This window comes from Gymnodraco acuticeps, unplaced genomic scaffold (assembly GCF_902827175.1).
Source record: "Gymnodraco acuticeps unplaced genomic scaffold, fGymAcu1.1, whole genome shotgun sequence".
Taxonomy (NCBI): domain Eukaryota; kingdom Metazoa; phylum Chordata; class Actinopteri; order Perciformes; family Bathydraconidae; genus Gymnodraco; species Gymnodraco acuticeps.
The window spans coordinates 50046-71363 of record NW_022989742.1 but is presented as its reverse complement, the minus strand read 5'-3'; the positions used below and the strand labels follow the sequence as shown (position 1 = coordinate 71363).

At 43.2% G+C, this 21318-nt stretch overlaps 1 protein-coding gene across 1 annotated transcript; it reads right to left on the bottom strand.

Annotated features, from left to right (window-relative positions):
* Positions 1 to 1384: 1384 nt before the first annotated feature.
* On the bottom strand, positions 1385 to 5763 carry LOC117532626 (uncharacterized protein K02A2.6-like). Its single transcript, XM_034196382.1, has 2 exons — positions 3280 to 5763; positions 1385 to 2919 (listed from the first exon to the last, which is right to left on the bottom strand). The coding sequence occupies exons 1-2, from the start codon at positions 5405 to 5407 to the stop codon at positions 1433 to 1435; spliced, it is 3615 nt and encodes a 1204-aa protein (XP_034052273.1). The 5' UTR covers positions 5408 to 5763; the 3' UTR covers positions 1385 to 1432.
* Positions 5764 to 21318: the final 15555 nt, after the last annotated feature.

The following is a 21318-nucleotide window of genomic DNA, read 5'->3' as shown; positions in this document are numbered from 1 at the left end:
TGAAATGTTTGGCTCTATGAAACCTGATGTACTTATATGATTCTGTTTTCTTCAAGGTTGTGTCTTCCTGGTCGAATGTACTTATTGTAAGTCGCTTTGGATAAAAGCGTCAGCTAAATGCAATGTAATGTAATGTAATATAAAGGAGTAGGGATGGGTATCGTTAGTTACTTTTATCGATACTCTTATCGGTTGTTTTGGAGAAAAAAAAAAGGTAAACTAACTAAATAAATTGTGAACAAAACTAACATTGCTTTTTATTTAAATGAAATACATACTATTTCACATCAAAAGAAACAACAATGTTTTAACAAATAATATTAAATAATCTGATGACAGAACTGTAAACAGAATAGCTGAAACTGTAACTAAATAAATAACTTAGTTACCTCTAATGATTAACCCAGGTTTGTATAATTGAGTTGTTGGATAGGGCTACAGAGCTACTCGAAAGACGGTCGAACCCGGTGCATTTCTCCGTCTGAATGTGGTGCACTTTTGCTAAATGTTTAGACAAATTGCTCGTGTTACCGCCCTTACATGCTAAACTCTTATTGCACTTTTGGTAACGAGCATTGTCCACATCGAGACGGGTAAAGTTTAACCACACCTCGGAGCGAGTTCTCTCCGCCATCTCCGCAGTGTGTGTTGCTGCATGTAGCAGCCGCGTGTGTGTAAACTGCCCCGCCCCCTCGCACACAGACGGGGGAGAGAGATCGAAAATACTAAAAATAATCATGGACGCATTTTGCAGTCTTTTTGCGTATTAGAAACGGAGTTGACGACACTAAAACTCCAATATAATGTTTGTGTAGCAATAATACATATGACATACATATTTTTTAGATGTCTCCAGTACCGATAAAAATACCGATAACGTCGGAGCTTAACGGTACCACAGGCTTTAATAATTCAGCCCCGGGGTCCGTTTAATACCGGGGCTCGGTACCCATCCCCACAGAGGAAATAAATGAAACATTTAAAAATGACTTTAAAGAACTGTATTCAAGTAGCTCAGTTCCTTCTGACGAAGACTTTGTTTCAGTCTGCAGCTTTATTCCGTAACTCACAACTCCATCACATGTATATTCCCGCGCTTGCGGATATAGTACATCACAGTGTAAGCCTGTGTCAGCATGCAGTTTACTAAAGCGCCAACAGGCGTCACTATATAGCAGGCATTAACAGATGCCCATATCTGTAACATCTCCTTTCCTTTAGCTGTAAACAACATCAGCATGTCACTTTAAAGTGCAGGTAAGAGCTACATTGTGTAAAGCTAACACTTTAACATTGTCAACCTCCAATACATGAAAACAATTACAATACTGATTAACCATGCAAGTACCGATACAAAACTATAATAATATCCAACAATTCTTTTTTTTTTCTTAACAGTCCAACAGACTTAGTGACAATGTTCCCAGTTGTATCACAGGTTCAGTCTCTGCGGCGGCCGTAACAGGCGACCACACCGCGAGTATACAGCTTGGCTCTCTGTACTCACTGGCTTCCCTGGTGTCAAACCCCGCCCTTGCGCCGGGACCCCTGGAGAGTGAGGAGGCTCCCCCAAACCTGTGTCATCCTGGACCGGGTCGGTTCGAGCTCCACCTGCAGCCCTCTCTGCGTTGACATGGCCCCGGTCCGTGTGGCTGCTCTGCTCCGGCCCTACCAGCTGTCGCATCCGGGCTGAGTGCTCTGCAACCCGCAGATCCACCCGGTTTCTCCTGTAGAGCGTGCCGTCCACCTCCACTACGAATGAGCGAGGAGCGACTTTCTGGAGGCATTGACCCAGTTGCCAACGGCCTGTGCGATCTCCTGGAAGAGGCCTCATCCTTATGTGTTCCCCAACATTCAGTTCTGGTAAGTCCCTTGCCGATATGTCGTAGGCGGATTTTGCAAGCCGCCGTTTCAACCGCAGCTTCTCCGTCACTCCCGTCACTAACCACGGTTGCAGCAAGCTGTCCGCAACCGGCAGCGAAGTCTTCAGCCTTCGTGACATTAAGCGTTGGGCTGGACTGCTGTCCAACCCCTCTGTGGGCTTGTTGCGCCAATGGAGAATGGCCTGCCATTTATCCGTGCCATCCAACTTTGCCCGCTTGCAGAGTGATTTCACTATCTTGACAGCTGACTCAGCTTTGCCGTTTGATTTTGGATATCTGGGTGAGGATGTGACATGGTTAAATCCCCACTTTGCAGCAAACTTCCTGAACTGTTCACAGGCAAACTGTGGGCCATTATCTGTGAGCACTTTGTCTGGCTGTCCGTAGCATGCAAATTGAGATTTACAGCGTGTGATGAGAGTGTCAGCTGATAGATCCGGCAGAAGATCAATCTCCCAGAAGTCTGAATAGTGGTCCACTAGGACGATGAAATCTTGGCCAGCGTAAGAGAAGATATCCATACTCACTGTTTGCCATGGACGTGTTGGGATATCATGCGACATCAATGATTCCTTCTGCTGGGCTCGTGCATATTCATTGCATGCAGAGCAGTTCGACACATAGTCTTTTATCTCTGTTCTCATGTTTGGCCAGAACAGCGTATCCCTGGCGCGCCTGTAACATGCCTCCCCCCCGATGTGGCTGGTGTGTATGCGTCTTAACAACTCTGCCCTCAAGGCCTTAGGGATAACAACGCACTGCCCTCTGTATAGCACACTGTTTTGCACGTTGAGCTCATCCCTGAAGGGCCAGTATTCTCGCACCAAGAGGGGGGTGTCCTCTTTGAAATCAGGCCATCCCCTGAGGATTACTGATGTCAAAGCTTGTAATACATCGTCCATCTCTGTGTGCTGGGCAATTTGGCGAAACCTGAAGTCAGTAACATCCAGATGCTGTGCCTGATCCAGCTCTGAGTCCTCCACCTGAAAGCTGTCCATGGAACACACCGCCTGTCGTACATAGGGGGTGTCGGAACCACGATACGGTGGAGTGGCCCTGCTTAGAGTGTCACTGACATACATCTCCGTGCCTGGTTTGTAAACAACATCCAGATTGTACCCCTGGAGCTGCAGTAACATGCCCTGAAGGCATTTAGGCGCATTCATGAGGGGCTTCTTAAAGATGGTGATCAGTGGTTTGTGGTCTGTTTCTGCAGTGATTGTGTCCCTGCCGTATAGGTACTGGTGAAATCTCTGGCATGCAAAAACTATGCTTAAACACTCTTTCTCTATTTGAGCGTAGTTTTGCTCAGTCCGTGTCAGTGCGCATGAAGCAAAGGCTACGGGCTGCCCCTTTTGCAGCAAGCAGCACCCCAGTCCATTCATGCTGGCATCACTCTGGATCGTTACAGGCTTTGTGACGTCATAATATTTGAGAACCGGCGTGTTGGTGACCATCCGCTTTATCTCGCGTATTGCATCATCGTGTTTTGGCAGCCAGTGCCATGCTGTGTCCTTATCCAGGAGTCTGCGAAGAGGTTCACAGATCTCCGATAGCCCTGGCAGGAACTTAGCCAGATATGTCACAAACCCGATCATGCGTTGCACTGCCTTAGCATCCGTGGGCGTCGGCATGTCCAACACTGCTTGAGTTTTCTCTGGGTCGATTTTCAGTCCTTCTGTAGACAGTACATGGCCATGGAAATGTACAACTTTGAGCTTGAACTGCAGCTTGCGTTCACTCAATCTGAGCTTCACAGCCCTGCACCGTTGCATGAGAGCTCTTAAGTTGGTGTTGTGGTCCTCTTCAGCCTCTGCGTCCGTATCGCCACACCCGACCACCAGGATGTCATCCGCAATAGGCTCGATGCCAGCCAGGCCTGATAGCAGCTCATGTTGCTTGCGCTGATAGATCTCTGGCGCCACTGAGACTCCAAACGGGAGTTTGAGCCATCTCATCCGACCCCATGGGGTCCAGAATGTCGTCAAGCGGCTGCTTTCCTCATCAAGCTTGCACTGGAGAAAGGCGTCACGAGCATCAACCAGTGTGAAGACACGAGCCTTGGGCAGTTTGTACAAGACGTCTTCTAGCGTTGGCATGTGGTAATGGGACCTGAGAAGTGCCTGATTGAGAGGCTTTGGGTCAATGCAGATTCTTATCTTGTCTGGTTTAGCTACTGTCACCATGTTGCTTATCCACGCTGTTGGCTCTGTCACTGGCGTAAGGTTGCCTGCTTTCACATGTTTGTCCAGCTCTTCCTTAACCCGGGCTTTTAGCGCTACAGGGACATTTCGTGGTGAGCACTGGACTGGTGTCACTTCAGGGTTCAGATCGAAATGAATATTACCTGGGACTGACTCGATCGGGTCATGGAAAACATCATGAAAGTCTTTCAGTAGCATTTCTTTTGTGAGTGGCATAGACTGGCTTGCATCAATAGTGTTCACCTCCGCTGGCAGTAGTTCTCTTGGAATAGTGAATTTCACAAGGCCCAGATCAGTGCATGCAGCACCACCGAGCAGGGGCTTTTGTTTGGTGTTCACTATCTCAAACACAAGTCTGTGTATTTTCCCCCTGACCACACAGTCAGTGTGAAATTTCCCCAGGGATGGCATGTATGTATCAGAGTACAGCTTTAGCCTTGTTCTGGTCGGCTGTAAGGCTGTCTTTGGTGACAGTTTCTCTTTAAACTGGCGGCCCATAACATTGCAAGTGGCCCCTGTATCTAGCTGGCATAGCTGTCTTTTCTTATTCAGGTGTAGGTGTACAAACCATTTGCGTCCAGGTGCTTTCACATTCCCCACATATTCAGTGACATTGTATAGGTTTTCACTTGTATCCGAGTCCCCTTCAGTTTGCTGTACATCCTCAACAACATTAACTTTTCTTGTTTTCTCTGCTCTGCTGCTGGCCTGACATACTTTTGCAAAGTGATTTGAAACGCCACATGCTCGGCAGGTCTTACCATAGGCTGGGCACTGCTCTCTGCCCCGTTTGTGTCCATTTCCACAGTATTTGCAGGTCCACTGCTGCTCTCTCTCAGCCGCTGTGTTTCTTTCAGCTGTTTTCCACTGTATTTTGCGTCGTCCGCCTTGCCTGTCCACCATAGAATTAATACTGTCCACCTGTGCCTGCGGGCTCTCAATAAGCCTCATGCGTGACTCCGTCAATTCTGCAAGGCGGCAAATCTCCACAGCTGTTGGCAGCGTTAGGTCCCGTTCACGCAGCAGTCTCCGTCTGGTGCTCTCGCTGGCAATACCGAGTACCAGCCTGTCCCTAATCAGTTCATCTTTTAGGTCACGGTACTCACATGATGATGCTTTTTCCCTCAGCTTTGTTATAAAGCTATCGATCGGCTCGTTCGGTCCTTGTTTGCAGCATCCAAACGTGTATCTCTCATAAATCACATTTTTTGCCGGCTTGAAATAATCCCCCAACGCATCCAAGATTGTTTTGGGGTCTTTCTTTTGTTCCTCGGTCAGCGTGACGTTGTGCATATATATATGCCGGCACTCGTTCCCCATGCCGTCTCAGCGTGGCTGCCTGCACCGCATTCGTTTTTTCGGTCAGACCTGTAGCGAGCATAAAGTCCTCAAATTCTGCTCTAAAAACCTCCCAGTTTTTGGCTATATCACCAGACATATGCATGCCCTCGGGTGCCGGAATACTGTTTGTCGTCATGACGTGAGTTTTCTTGAGCTTTTAGTCCAAGAAGACCACTTCTGACATCATGTTTCAGTCTGCAGCTTTATTCCGTCACAACTCCATCACATGTATATTCCCGCGCTTGCGGATATAGTACATCACAGTTTAAGCCTGTGTCAGCATGCAGTTTACTAAAGCGCCAACAGGCGTCACTATATAGCAGGCATTAACAGATGCCCATATCTGTAACAGACTTTGCCAACATTTTTAGCGGGTTAGGCCTCCCTACATTATCATTAGATGACACCAAAACACTGGAGTCACCAACCCAGTCTCGTAAAAAAACATGTAATAACTACGTTGGTCCACAACGTGGGACGTAGTATTTCTACAAAAACGCCTCTGAAATTGTAAGATCCCTACGTTTTTTTTTTCACCATTCATTCCAATGGCTGGCGTCTATGGCTGCTTCTCAGGTCGATTAAATGAAATCCTTACTTCCCTCACTTGCGTCGTTTCCCTGCGTTTAGTCCCTCCCACCAGGGAAGCATGGAGAGACGCAAGGAAACCACGAGAGGCAGGGAAATTAGTTTTAAGAGCAATGGGACGTCCTTTCCTCCGGAGCGTCACGTGAAGCGACGTCCGTTTGTGATGACGCCGCACAGTTGATCGTCTGACAGCAGCTCTGTTCCCGTTATTTTCACAAACACCCCCGCCTCTGTTAGTACACATTTACTGACACAAACATTTGTATCATCTGTTGTAGACCCAAATACATTAAATACAATAAGAACTAATTCTCAAAAAAGATAAACGCCATTCTTAAAATGTATAAACGAACAATAGTTTGATTAATATTGATTAGAGTGCACAAAATAAATAAAATAATTGAGAGAAGAAAAAGAGATATGCTATCTATCAAAACCCAGTTAGATTAACATTCATTGGATTGCACACTTTGTTTGTTTGTTTGGATATGTAGTAAATTAACATTTCAATAGCCCATAATGACTGACTGAATGGAAATGACAATAAATGAAAATGTAAAACGAAAAAAGCGATCATGAAAATGTTTCCAAAAAATGAATTAAATGATTTTTGACCACTTTGTTGTTCAGATATATCACATATTTGTAACTAAATGATACATGAATTGAAACAAAACACGGTATAAACTGAGGAGTGATTCCCGTGAGATTCATGTATTTTCTTCACTCTGCTCTCATGTCAAGAAGCATCAGATCAGTGCATGCGCTGCATCGTCCAATCAGTGAGCGAAATAAGTGCCATGGGACGGTACTCAAGATGGCGCAGGCAAATCAACTTCCGGTGAGACCGACGAGCGAGGAAATGAAAATAGTCGACCTGAGAAGCAGCCTATGTCACGTGATCTTCACATTTCTCCCTACAGAAAAAAAAAACATGGCCGAACTTCGTTTTATTCTCGGTGTAAAATGCCTATTTTAAAGTTAGTTTGGCCATTAAAATGCGTTTTGATGTCATTTGATGCGAGAAATATGAGTTGTTATTTCAGATTATGTGTGCAGTGGATGCACATGATCTTTAGTTTGCTAGGTATTACGAAGATTACTTCAGGAAATTGTGTCGATACAACGTTTTCATTGTCACCAAGGTGGTTGCTAGGGACGCTGCTATCGATATTATTTCTGTTATGTTGTGTAACAGTTTAATGGTGTAATCTTTATTGCTACCCCCTCCCCCGTCAATGTATAGTGTTGGTCCACAGCCTAAACGTATTAGTTTAACAAAATCCGCATCTAAAAGTGTGGCATAGATACGTTATTTTCCCCTGTGCAATTCCAGTCTCACATCTCACATCACATCGTCATAAACAAATACCGGAAACAGACCAAAAATACTTTATTCCGAGTGTGCTTGCTTTTCTCTTTGAAAGTCATCACATAACGGCATTGTAATACACGGTTCGGCTGCATTAAATATGACATATCTGCCGTAGTTCTCTATAGAGCCCTGATGAGAAGACTTCTAGACAAACATGAGGAACTGCCGCAAACACTGAAAACGTGACATTACATTACATTACATTACATTGCATTTAGCTGACGCTTTTATCCAAAGCGACTTACAATAAGTACATTCGACCAGGAAGACACAACCTTGAAGAAAACAGAATCATATAAGTACATCAGGTTTCATAGAGCCAAACATTTCAAGTGCTACTCAACTGGCTTTAGGTAAGCCAGCCCTTTATTAGTATAAAAGTGCTTCGTTAATAGTTCTAACGCTCGAAGTGGAGTCGAAAGAGATGAGTTTTCAGTTTGCGCCGGAAGATGTGCAAGCTATCTGCCGTCCTGATGTCAATGGGGAGCTCATTCCACCATCTTGGAGCCAGGACAGCAAACCCACGTGTTTTCGCCGATGGGAACTTGGGTCCCCCTCGCAGCGAGGGCGCAACGAGTCGTTTGGCTGATGCAGAGCGTAGTGCACGCGCTGGGGTGTACGGTTTAACCATGTCCTGGATGTAGGAAGGGCCAGATCCATTCGCAGCATGGTAAGCAAGTACCAGTGTCTTGAAGTGGATTCTAGCAGTTACCGGAAGCCAGTGAAGGGAGCGGAGGAGCGGAGTGGTGTGGGAGAATTTAGGAAGGTTGAAGACCAGACGAGCCGCTGGACGAGACATGGATCATATCAGCCATTAAACAACATCTTACATTTCTTTTCACACAATACGTCTCCTTGCAGTATCAACACTAATTCGGCTGACTTTTATATTTGATCCAATTGATAGATAGGCTGTATTTACACCATAACGGTGCACAGCTGATATAAAGGGACACCTAGTGGTTAAAGCACGTTATTGAATTTCATTATTTTCATTATTAGATATGAATAGGATCCCTATAAAGTATATTCATTACTCGTTATTCTCTACTAATAGTTAATTAAAGACTGTATATAATGACTATTTTGCACATCCCTTTCAAGATTTCAAGATTTTCTAAGGTTTATTGACATATCATATACACAAACGGTGTAGTTATGCAATGAATGGAAAACTTTGTGTATACCTCCAGCAATGTTAACTATGTTGAAGCACTTATGTTAACTGATATTATACATATGTATTATACTCTTACATAATATGTATGTAGATAGTATAAGAAATGTGCAGAATACGACAGTTTAATGGTGGAGGTACACACATATTGATAGATGTCTTGTAATGCACTGTTGAGGAACCTGCGACCAAAGTTTTTCATCTCCGGCCTTGTCAGGTATTGAACAATCAATAAATAAAGAACACAGAATTATTAAATATAAAACACAGAATTTGTGTGATTATACTAAATGATTTACAAATAAACACCACTGCATATTTACAACTGTTACACATGCTGATGTAATGCAAATGTTTCCAACTTGGGATAAATAAAGTATATCTTATCTTAAGATGATCGATGGCTACTGCCAGATTTGCTAAATGTGCCTCTGAAACTTGACAAGTGCATGTTTCAGGCTTATCAATTAACAACAGGAGGGGTCACAAACATAAGACCAGCTGTTAAATAAAGCTCTTCTGACCTTAGCTGGCATGTGGGTAATGCTACCCATTATGGGCACAAGCAAATTTCACCCATTTATTAATTATATGTTTTACATTTGAGTGTTTCCTATCCCCTAAACCTCCAGGGATGTACACAGTTTAATACTGGCCACTTCTTATTATGGGAAATACGAAAACGTCTTTTAAAACTACACACTCTCAAATCACAGAGCTTGAGGACTATCACGGGGTTTGTCAAGCGAAGCGGAGAGAACACTTACTTCCGGGTGTAATATTCTGTAAAGCAAATGAGCTGCTCCGACCCTCGGTCCTGACGGACTCCAACTTGTGTTTATTAATCAAACAAATAAATAAACACAAGGATAATTAATTGATGTGTTATTGTTGAGTAAATGGAGAATTGCACAGGGATGATGCAGATTTTGTTAAACTAATCCATTTGCGCTGTGGACCAACACTATACATTGACGGGGAAGGGGGTAGCAATAAAGATAACACCATTAAACAGTTACACAACATAACAGAAATAATATCGATAGCAGCATCCCTAGCAACCACCTTGGTGACAATGAAAACGTTGTATAGACACAATTTCCTGAAGTAATCTTCGTAATAACTAGCAAACTAAAGATCATGTGCATCCACTGCACACATAATCTGTAATAACAACTCATATTTCTCGCATCAAATGACATCAAAACGCATTTTAATGGCCAAACTAACTTTAAAATAGGCATTTTACGCCGAGAATAAAACGAAGTTCGGCCATGTTTTTTTTTTCTGCAGGGAGAAATTTGAAGATCACGTGACATAGACGCCAGCCATTGGAAATGAATGGTGAAAAAAAACGTAGGGATCTTACAATTTCAGAGGCATTTTTGTAGAAATACTACGTCCTACGTTGTGGACCAACGTAGTTATTACACGTTTTTTTGTGAGACTGGGTTGGATTGTCTCATTGTGTTCACCTGTTGCCCTTGTGTTTCTCCCTCTCCTGCCCAGCTTTGTCTTGTCCTGTGATTACCCTTCTGTGTATTTAGTCTTCCCCTGTGTTCCATGTCGGTTCATTGTTTCCCCTCCATGTTATTCCACGGTCTATGTTCCTTGTGCTGCTCGTTTGTTTTGTATATTTTGGATACTGCCTTTTTGCCACAGCTTTTATTATTTAATAAAGCTCGCTTTTCGTTAAATTCTGCATTTGAGTCCTACCTGCTTCACCCAATCGTAACAGAATGAACCGACCAAATTTGGACTCAGCAGATTTGAATGTTTTGGCCCCACAGGCGGTTTTCTCTGGAGTACATTTTTTACACCTGGAAGAACGCCTCATCTAGACGGGGTAAAGAGGCTACTTTGAAGGAGGCACGCCGGGAGGTTGCCCGCAAGCCCTGGCTCAGGAGCTTGTTGCCTGAGTGGCTACAAAGTAGCCCTGAAGACTTGTCACAAGCTTCTAACCCTTTCCTGGGATCCGACTACTGTCCTGTTGGAGGTCCACGGAGTCTCCAAAAAGCCTCTAGGAGACGCAGGGCCAGGATTCCAGCCCGTGCTCCAACAGCCATGATCCCGGCTTCAGTTCCGGTTTCCACAGCCATCGATCCATGCACCAGTACCGGCCCGCAGCGCTATGTTTCCTTGCTCGATTACCTGGCCCACACAGCCATGGTCCAGGCCTCTGTTCCGGTTCCAGCAGCTCCAGTTCCAGCCTCAGACCTTTTCTCAGGAACCCGTCTGGCGTTTGGAGGTCCACGGAGCCTCCAAAAGGTCTCTGGAAGATGCAAAGCCATGGTTCCAGCCCCAGTCCTGGCCCCAGCAGCCATGGTTCCGGCCCCAGTTCCGGCCCCAGCAGCCATGGTTCCGGCTTTAGTACCGGCCCCAGTAGCCATGGTCCCCAGGACGACTCCAGTTTCGGCTCCAGTACTGGCTCTCCGGCCGACGCCAGCTCCCCGTGTCCTGTCGGCGTACTGGCCGACTCCAGCCCCTCGTCTCCTGTTGGCTCTCCGGCCGACTCCAGCACCTCGTCTCCTGTTGGCTCTCTAGCCGACGCCAGCTCCCTGTGTCCTGTCGGCGTAACGGCCGACTCCAGCACCTAGTCTCCTGTTGGGATTGAATTAATCCAAAATGTTGTGCAACCTGAATTGTCTTCTGTACTGTGTTGTAAATTGAAGATGGTGCAATAAAAAATGTATGATTTAAAAACAAAATGTTTTTAGATTTAAAGGGTAAGTTCAACAAAATTGCAAAAAAAGGTAACTAAGAAAATATGTTTTACTCAAGAATACTTGATTTAACATGTGGTTAATGCTAACATATGAGGGAGCTACATTGCAAGATACAGATCAACTACAAATAATGGAAACCAATGGAGTGGATGATGTTCAGCATTCATGTGCCATTTTTAAGCAATCTGATAATGACATCAATTGTATTATTACTGCAGTGTGCACACAAACACACCTTCCCACACAAACACAGACACATAGCGCTATCTGGCAAAGAGCAGCAGCAGGTAATGTGAAGCAGTTCCAGGACTTAGTGCTGCTTAGATGGCTCCATGCCTTGAGGGCCCGCTAAACACTGCTCCCTTGGCTAAAGCCCCGGAGAGGAAGAATGAAGGAGAAATCAGTGGTTGAGCTCATGCAGGCCTGCAGCACAGAGCTCATACTAAAGCTAACCCTCACCTGTCCATGAAGATCCTTTTACCTCCATGTGTGTGCACTGTGTACGAGTGTGTGGGTGTAAATGCACATTGTGTATGGGAAGCATGTGTGCGGACTAAGAAAGTCCTTGCCAACAGCTGCCTTCATTCTGACGCATGGTTCCATTCCATCTGATCTATCTATCCAGAAAATGAACAACCCACTTTTTTTTCTTCCTGTGGTGTCTTTCTCTGACTTCACCTTTCGCTCTCGCTTTTTCACATCTCTTTATCTCATAATTTCTTCCAGTCCTGCCGTCTGACTCTTCCCTCCAGTCTCAAACTGTGCCGGGGACACAACCTGGAGCTCCTGCCCTCCTCTTGGAATGCCATTAATCCCGACATTCCCATCTCCGGCTAAAGTGAGATCATTAGACTGCTCGCTGGCTGTGGACTTAAGAGACATATTCTGATGAAAACATCCTGCCGCCTGCTCCTGCTTTCTCCTCCCTCAATATGTTGCTGGTGTGAGCCAGAGGTCTACAATGGACAGAGGAATAGGGGGAAATCTATGCATCAAAAAAGCAACACTAACTATGAATAGAAAAATGGTCACATGTGTTTTTTGGCAACATGAGCACCTCTAAAGCTTTTCTTTGCATAGTAAACCAACTTGGCAGATGTTGGATGAACAAATGATTCTGAAAGCGCAACAAAAGGATGCTTATTTAAAAGATTTGGACGTATCAGAACCACTCTGGGTGTATAAATTACAGTGTCACATTTGATTGACCATAAACACTGAAAGTGAAATACATCAACAACATTTGCATGGTCTCCAAGACAGAAAGATAGAATGTGAGAGTTGGAGGCAGTGAGGACAGATGAGCGAGACAAGAGCCTTAAACAGTCCGATTATTCCAACTCCCACAGGGAGACCATGGGCAATACAGTGCAGCACAAGTGTCTGATAGATCCGACTCCCTGCTTATTGATGAGAGCAAATAATTAAAGGGGGAGGTGGAGAAGTGCAGCTTAATAGCTGGAGACCTGGAGGTCCCCTTCTACAATACAAATGAACTCCCATATTTTCTGGGCTGTCATCACTGGGTATTGTATAGAGTACATGTGTGTCTTTGGCACAGCAAAAGGCTTGCATTTAGAATGTAAATACTGTCTGCACTATTTTTCCAATTTTATTTCTAAAGCCTGTTTTACTTTGTCTCTCTCCCTATGTCTGCCTCTATTATCAATAATTAGCCTGTTATTTATACTTCTTTTGTTAACGTACTTAGATTAAATTCTGCTTTCCAAAGGCTTCATTAAATGCATTCATTCAAACTAAACAGTATTCTTCTTCCTGACTGCAGTTTCCCATGCAATCTGATCCAATCCAAATGAACAAATAAAAGCCTTTTACAGAACGCTGCGACTCAATTAGGCCTTTTAACCGAACCAAAGCAAATAAATCACTTTGTTGATCAATGTCTTCAATAATTAAATGCTGGGCAATAGCTTTTCTGTTTTGCTGCTGTCAATACTGCTGAAATTTATTTCTCTCCGGCTGTACAGGAAGTCAATTTTTACAACCCTTCGATTTTCGACTGCGAAAGCAAATAATTTGAATGCAGCAGTGAGGGGGGAATTAAACAGTCTGCTGTGTAACTGCAGACGCTGATGTCTTTACAGGGGCTTTCGTTTTTGCTTTTTCTGCTGCAGCGTTGATCAATAGCTGAATTTAGATATACCCTACAGTCTTAAACCCCATGTACTACGCTCAAGGAATGTTGTTGCACACTGCACGAGACTCTGCGCCAGAATATGAATATGATATAACCATCCAGTAGTGGTGCGAACCACAGTAGTAATCTAACATGATGAAATACATCCTCTGAAAGCATTTCAGAAAGTTTTCTACAAGGGTCTGATTGTGTCTCATGCTGTAGTCTCCCTCTGGACAGGACTGTATATCATTATTTTCTCCTAACCTCGGGCTATTTACTACACTTTACACTGACGAAATAATTTACTTTCAATCGGCAACCCTTGCCCTCTTTGTAAGGTGATTTCCCTCGCTGAGAACGGAGCAAGCAGAGGAGGAAGCAAAGGGACAAATTATCCTCAGTGTCTAGACGGGTACACGGGGTAACAACAAGACTAACCTCTGCAGAGAACACATCTGAAGAAAAGAAAGGCACACTTTTCAAATCTCTAGGCTGCAACCCAAGGTTTACACAAAGTCTACGCAATATACAGTTTCGCTGCACTAAGCAAATAATCACAACAAACAGAAATAAATAATGAAGTTGTCATGCGATGGAGGGAAGAGTACACGGGGAACATAAATCACACAAGTATCACAATATGGCACCTCCTTCAATGAGGCTCCCAGGGGAAGGGTCTGGGCAGACTTAGATCCTGGACTCTCTCACAGCTATGTAAATCATACCTGCCCTACTAGACCCTCCGCCAGACCCCAACAGCCCCCTCCAGACACTCACAGCTCCCCTGTTCAACTGTTAATTCAACCCAGAAATCACTACAGCCGCAGAGCCCGTGGCTCCGACTTAAGTCTCAGAGGAAGCTCTCTAACCCCAGCCACAAAGCTCCAGACCTCTAACCTCAGCCCCTACGCTGCAGCCCCCAGCCCTTTAGCTTGAGTCACAGTTGTGATGCTGTAGTGGTCTTAGTAGCATCCCACCTCAGACTCCCACATTAATCATGAGATCCAGCCCTTCAGTCTCAGTTTCAGTCCCCTTTCCAAAACTCTAAGCACAGAATGATGAAGTGACACTGTCATTTCAACTTTGACTCCCAGTGCTGGAAAAGCACTAGAATAAATACACAAAATAAATCTGGGTGGGTAGGTGGAGAAAGAGTTAAAAGTTTAGCTTCAGAGGCCGTACAGTATATGATCCTTCCAGACACTTCATTGGGAGCCCAGCAGGAGGAAAAAAAGAGCTGTTGATGGAATGCAGCCATTTAGTTGACCCTGTGGCCGTCTCGGGGAGGAAGGCCGGAGACAGGTAGATATATGGCCAGTTTGTTATTGTGAATTCCAGATCCTGTGATTATCTCCAACTCTCAACCTTCTGGAGTTTTTTAATCTGGGGATGGCTGAGACAGTCCACTCGCTGAGGCTGACGTCGCTTCTCGCTCACCTTTGTCTGACCCTCTTCTTGAAGTGCCTTAACACACACACTCACACATGCATGCATGCACACACACAATCTGAAGGATTCCCTGTTTAAGAAAAAAGAAAAAAAGAACAAAAAAAACCCAGTACCTTACAGATTCCAGGGCCAGGGTCAGGTTTCGTTTTAATGTCCGTTTACATGTGGAGGGGGGGCTGTGGGAGCGGGTGGCTGGGGAAGAACTGGCGTTAGTGTGCAAGGGTGTGGGGTTAGCGGGAGTTCCCCATGGCAGCCGTCCATTCTGCACATTCAAACCCCCTGATGTCACACACCGCTACATGCAAGCTGGATGACGAGAAGCAGCTTCTTTCTTTTTTTTAACTGCCACTGAAGTTGCTCTCCTCACTGCTGATGGGAAATTTAAAATACCGTTAGCTGTAAAAGATGGTGATAGACAAGACAAACAGGAGACCCCTGATAGCAGAGACTTCTAGACAAAAGGAATCAAGTTTCTGCACCTTGCTCCAAACGAGAGGCGGCTGATTGAAACCAGATAAGGTTCAAATGGAACTGTTAGGTCCAGTAATGAGATTCCCCGAGTGTATGTTTGGATTAGGTGATTACAGACCTCGCCTTCCTCCTCACAGTCACTCTCACATGCACACTGACACACATACACACTCGTACATGCATGCAGGCGCACACACACACACAATGGTGTGTGTGTGTGTGTGTGTGTGCGCGCACACAAGTACATAAAACTACGTATAGAACCAACAAATAAATTATTAATCAAACTAAAAACACTAAAACTACAAGACCTGGTTGACTATAAAACTATTAAAATTATGTTCAAAGCCGCAAATCAACAATTACCTCATAATATCCAGGGACTTTTCACACGGAGAGAAAGCATGCACATGTTGAGAGGAAACTGCATTTTCAAAAAACCACCCGTACGAACAAATGCCAAACTTCATTGCATCTCATCAAAAGGTGATAGTCTGTGGAATAACTGTAACGATGCACTGAAATATTGTACAAGTCTATCTAAACTGAAAGTATTATTTAGGAGCCAAATCATTAATGGTTATGAACAGGACCGGTAAAATCCCATTTGTTGTTATTTTTTGTAATTGTAAAAGTAATTTCTTTCTGATTGTTTTGTAAAAAAACAAAAAGCAAATAAATTAACAAGACAAACATGATGACGATGACCTAATATTTTATTTATAAGAAAAATATATGCTAGAGGGGGTAGGACCAGAAAAGTTTTTTTTAAGCTTCTTCTTGCCCCTGTTGAACATGACAGAGACTATTTGAGAATTATTGTTGTGTTTTTGTTGTACTTTGTTATAATTAATAACTTGAGTGAGAAAAAAAAAGGAAAAAAAGAAAATATATATATATATATATTATTGTTGTATGTTTTCGTTTCTGACATGTTTAATAAATTGACTAAAAAAAAAGAAAAAAAAAGGTTAAGAGTAGAGCATTGGGATATCATAAGGGTAAGAGTTCATGAAAATGGTGAAATACAACTCTGTCTTCCTGTCTCTGTACTTTTATAGGGAGGTGTAGTAGAACAAAGGAAAAATGGGTTATGAAAATAGACACAGCTGGCAGAGCCTAAACAATGGGCCAGCTGGTTCTTTTTGAAAGTAATGATCCTCGCGGCTTCTCACAGACGTGATAGAGTCTGCAGAGTTACTAATAAAAGTGCAGCTAAGACTAAAAGAAGAGTACAACTCAATAAAATATACTGCATGTCATTCACACACCTGCTATTGTGGAATATAATGTCAGGTTCAGAGCAAAAAGAGTGCAGGCTAGGGTTCAAATAATGTTTATTTCCCCCCATCCCTTAAATAATGCTTTTGAATTAACAGTTTCAATATTTCATTTGAATTAGAATTTGTTCTGAATGTATTATTATTACAAAGCATGAACCTCATCTATAAATATTTCATGTTACCAATGTGTCGGTGCACCCAGGCGCTCTGCAAAGTATATTGACATACGTTGAAAGTTTGTAGGCTTAGCTACTCAGAGGGAAAATATGGCGTGCATAATTAGGTGATGTTTCCATTTTTTAACTGCTGGGACAACACTGTCAGAGGCTTGCAGCAGCTCACTTCAATAACGGTGTGTGTGTGTGCATTGTTCTTTTGAAAAGTTTGTCACAGTGACAGCGTCACCGGGGTTTTTGACATCGCCTGTCATGCTGAAGATCTCTGCTGCCTCTGTTGCTGTCACTCCTTATCAGCACTCATTTCTTAAGTTTATGCTTGCAAATATTCAAAAACCATATTACCATACCTACCTCTGCCAGGGGGGCAGAAATGAAAGGAGGCAATAATCTCTCTCTTTCTTTATCTGCGAGCTATCCTTCAGCAAAGTATTCAGAGCAAGGAATTTTCAGCAGGCTTATAAGAGTGAGAAGGATATTAATGTTTTGATTGTCATCTTTTTTTTCAAAAATGATCCAGCTTATGTTCTCTATGGCAAACACTCTAAAGTTATTCTTTTAATACTCCTCTAAATTATTCTATTTTACCTCGGGTTAAATGGCAATGTCACAAAAGAGCGTATATAAAATTATTAAATACAGCACACAATAGTTTGGGGAGTGTGGGGGCGGCTTACATGCACATTTAATTGCATTACAAGACAAACACTTAGCACCATAATGCAGAATCACAGCAGTACAATTTCACAGGGCTTCTGCACAAAAGCATCCTGCCTGGCATGCATTTTGGCATATCCATCACAATACTCCTATCTGCAAGGTGCAGGGTAACCTGATTTAAGGGCAACTTATTGGATTTGTGGGAGGGACTGAGAGGGGTGGAAGGGAGAATAGAAAAACAAAAGGGAAGGATTAATCACGATGCAGCGGCATGACAGAGCCCACAAAGGCTGCCATGAAACAGTTGCTTGACGAGAGAATGATTGCAGGATCTGCAAGTAACTGGCTGCCACCGGCGATGTTCTTCCTCCAACTCAACTTGTCAGGTGTAATCATTTTGTTAAGCTTAATGTTTTATGCAAATGCACTTGGGGAGAGTTTTGTCAGGGGGCTGGTTGTTTATTTTGTGTTCCTCTGTTGTGTGATGTATGTGTGGGTATGTATTGTGGTTAAATGTGTGTGTGTGTGTGTGTTAGAGAGGGTGAGTAGGGGGGGGGGGGGTTAGTATTTGGCGGTGTGTGTGGTATTGTTTTTTAAGCACTCTGAAAATATTTGCATTCCTCTCAACCCTCCCTGTGTTGCCCTGATTATTTCCTGTATGCATCAGGGTTTTCTCTCATGGAGATCACACGGCTCAAGTCACATCACACGCTGCCTGAAGAGGAGGGAGCTGGTGCTCACTAGAGCCTGCCTGCTCCAGTCTGCACTCTTTCAATAGAGAGGAGAGGATACAAGAATCAATGTGGAAAGAGAGGAGAGGAGGGGAGGAGAGGAGAGGAGGAGAGGCCCGATATGTTGCCTATTTCTTGGCTGCAGATATAAGTTGATCTTTCACCATGTATCGACACAAAACTCAATGTATTGGCATTGTCTCATTATGATATATGCCGGCATGTGACCCATCTATATGTTTTAGACTTTGACTGAATTCAATGTGGACATTCAAGGTGACAAAGAAAACTCCAACAACCATCTCATGTGTCCTTTCCAACTGTGTGTCAATATCAGTCGGTTTTCCAATTCTGTCACCAGTCATTTATTGGATTAGGTTTTTTTCCAGTGGTATTTATGATGACAGTGATGACAACAACACTACATTATCCCAGTTTCTAACAGATAAGAGGTCATAGATCTTTAGTATTGGCAACACTCTATTGGATATGCACAGCCTCGAAATACCTAGCAGACACAAACATTCAGCCACACTTACTACCTCAAATCAAAAAATGTTTCATCCATAAATATCCAAGGTAATCATCTCTAAAAGCCAGCAGAGGGAGAAGAAATGCATTGGCACGGACCAAACCTAACATGGCCCTCAGGTCCTCTTTATGAACTGGCGCCTTTTGTACTTTTATTGAGCTATATCATTTTTTATGGTTCATCATCATCATCAGAGGATCTCATGTGAGAATCAAAGCCTAATGTCAGTGTTGAGGGAAGAAAGCAGTCAGGCTGAATGCGGTCTTAGCCCCGGGTTTCATTTTCAATCGTCCTTTTTTCCCCACACGTGCCTTAATTCGCTGCCAGATGCAATAAAACGGATGTAGCCTGTGGAAAGCTGAGTGGCTGTCTTATCTACAAGATGATATTCACTGCCTTGCCATTTTTTTTATCACCTTTAAAACACCCTTATACTTTTACACAGATGCCTGAATCACATGGAGCAGGTTCTCCTATTTTAGTCAGTCAAAGGCAGAGCAGACAGAAATCCATCTACACTTCAGTGCTTTAAATGAAGTTTGACAAATTGCTAATTTTAAATCCCCAAAGAGTATATGCCCCTAAGCTTTTCACTCTTTAAGCTAAGGTTACATCTTTTTCATCATTCCCTGGAATTGAAGCAGTTTGGAATAGGAAGTGGAATGTTGATGATTCGTGACTTTGAAAATTATTTTTGGGTCCTAAAAGGGAAAAAGCTGTATGATCTTTAACCTCTAGTTCTGTTGTGCATCTCCCATGTGCATACAAGTCATGGTGAAAATATTTGAGGATCCTGTTTAAACTGACATGACCTAGAGAGACGGAATAATAGTGCAGAGGAGAAGGGAGGGGACAAGCCTGTTTTAGTTTATGTTTAACTGTTTTCACCTCTTTTTTCACCCCAATCTTTCTATCAGAGGAATGACTCTCGAACTTGTGCTTCTATCAACATGAATAATTTGGAGCTGGCCTCTTAACAATGCTAATCAAAATCTACGTATTACAAAACCTATTTACTGTTCAACTAAGATTAAATCACTCAGTGTTTTTGCAGAAATTATGAATGTCTCAAGCCATTAACCCTTTGCAGCCCTGCAATTTCACTATTTGAGGAGAATTATACATAAACATGGGTGGTAGCAGAGGTACAGTACACATGGCTCTGTTTCTCATCTGAGTTTAGAGCTAATGTGAGAGTTGTTATGGAGGAAAGGCCACCTAGCAACCGCAGATGGTCGCCACGTGCCGTCTGTCCGTCCATTCGTCTTGTCAGCATTGCTCAGTGGGACAGTTACTCAGAGTGAACTCAAGGAAAACAGTTTAGCAGAGGAAATGACATTCAGCATCAGATATACTTCAGTCTACTTCTTCTCTGTTCTCCTCACAGAATCTGGGATGTTACTATATTTTCTTAAAGGGGAACTTATTTTACAAATTGACAAGTAAGTAAAATGCATGGAATAAGAAAGCTGATTTCTCTGGTTCTTCTTCATACATTTCGACATATTTTTTAAATAGTCCATCATAAGTTAAATGTTATATAAGTGCAATGGTAAATTGGTGGACTACTCTTGATATTCTAAATATGAATCTAAATGTACAGTTCTTGCAAATACAAATATTTAATCCACAGGAACTCCACGATACAACTGTAATATGCAAACGTTTATGTTATTCTAAGGGATTTACTGAGATTCGGGAGGCTAAAAAGCAGCCTTAGGCATAAAGATTGTTTCTTATTTTACTCTTTGGACACACACATGCTCTAAGGCAAACTCAAAATAAACACATGCACAGACAAACACTGCCAACGCATGCACAAATGCACATCACAAAAACATTCCTTCTGTCCTTGCTCTGCTACACTGCTGCATACTGGGGTTAATATTCATTCTTTATGCTAGGTGGTTCTGATGTCTCACCACCCATAAGTAAGCAATGAATAAACTGTAGCTTCCAATAAGCACTGGATGGTGTGTGAAGTGGATTTGAAATATGTTAATAAGAGCATGTGTGCGTGTTTGCGTACTGAGCTTAGACTGGACCACCAAACCAAACCAGAGAGGACAGGCAATGTTGCAAATGACAACAACGGACTTCAACAGCACTGCACAGGCAACAATAAAATGGCATCCATGGGTGCAATTACAGAATTACTAGAGTGGTGTAGTGGCTCTTTCTCATTAGAATATTACCTCTGGCTCCCATTCACAAGTTGAACCCCATTAACATGACCTTCACTGGTACAGCGCTCATTAAAGAACGCTGAAATGCTCTTTTTCATCTGTGGCCGTAATGAGACGACCAGTGTACATATCAATATGGAATTTTATCAGGAAGACACAGGCTGCAATTATAAGGACCTTTTGAAAAGTTCACTTCTATTATAGCCCTCACCAGTGGTAATGACATTGTGGCCATACGCGCTCCCCCAGTAAGTTAATATCAAATATGAAACCAGATACCAAAGGCCCCAGAGACTGTGTGTGCCTGCCGTGTGTGTACATGTGTCTGCATGTAAGCACTGCCACGGTGTAAGCAGGCGCGTCCTTCATTGCATTGTGTCTTTAATCTTTTGATAT

Excerpts from the sequence above, each read along its gene's own strand:
- LOC117532626 (XM_034196382.1), bottom strand. The coding sequence starts at position 5,407 with ATGGGGAACGAGTGCCGGCATATATATATGCACAACGTCACGCTGACC. Across the intron at positions 2,920-3,279 it reads AAAGCCTGTAACGATCCAGA|GTTCCGACACCCCCTATGTA; the intron begins GTGATGCCAGCA and ends CACCGTATCGTG.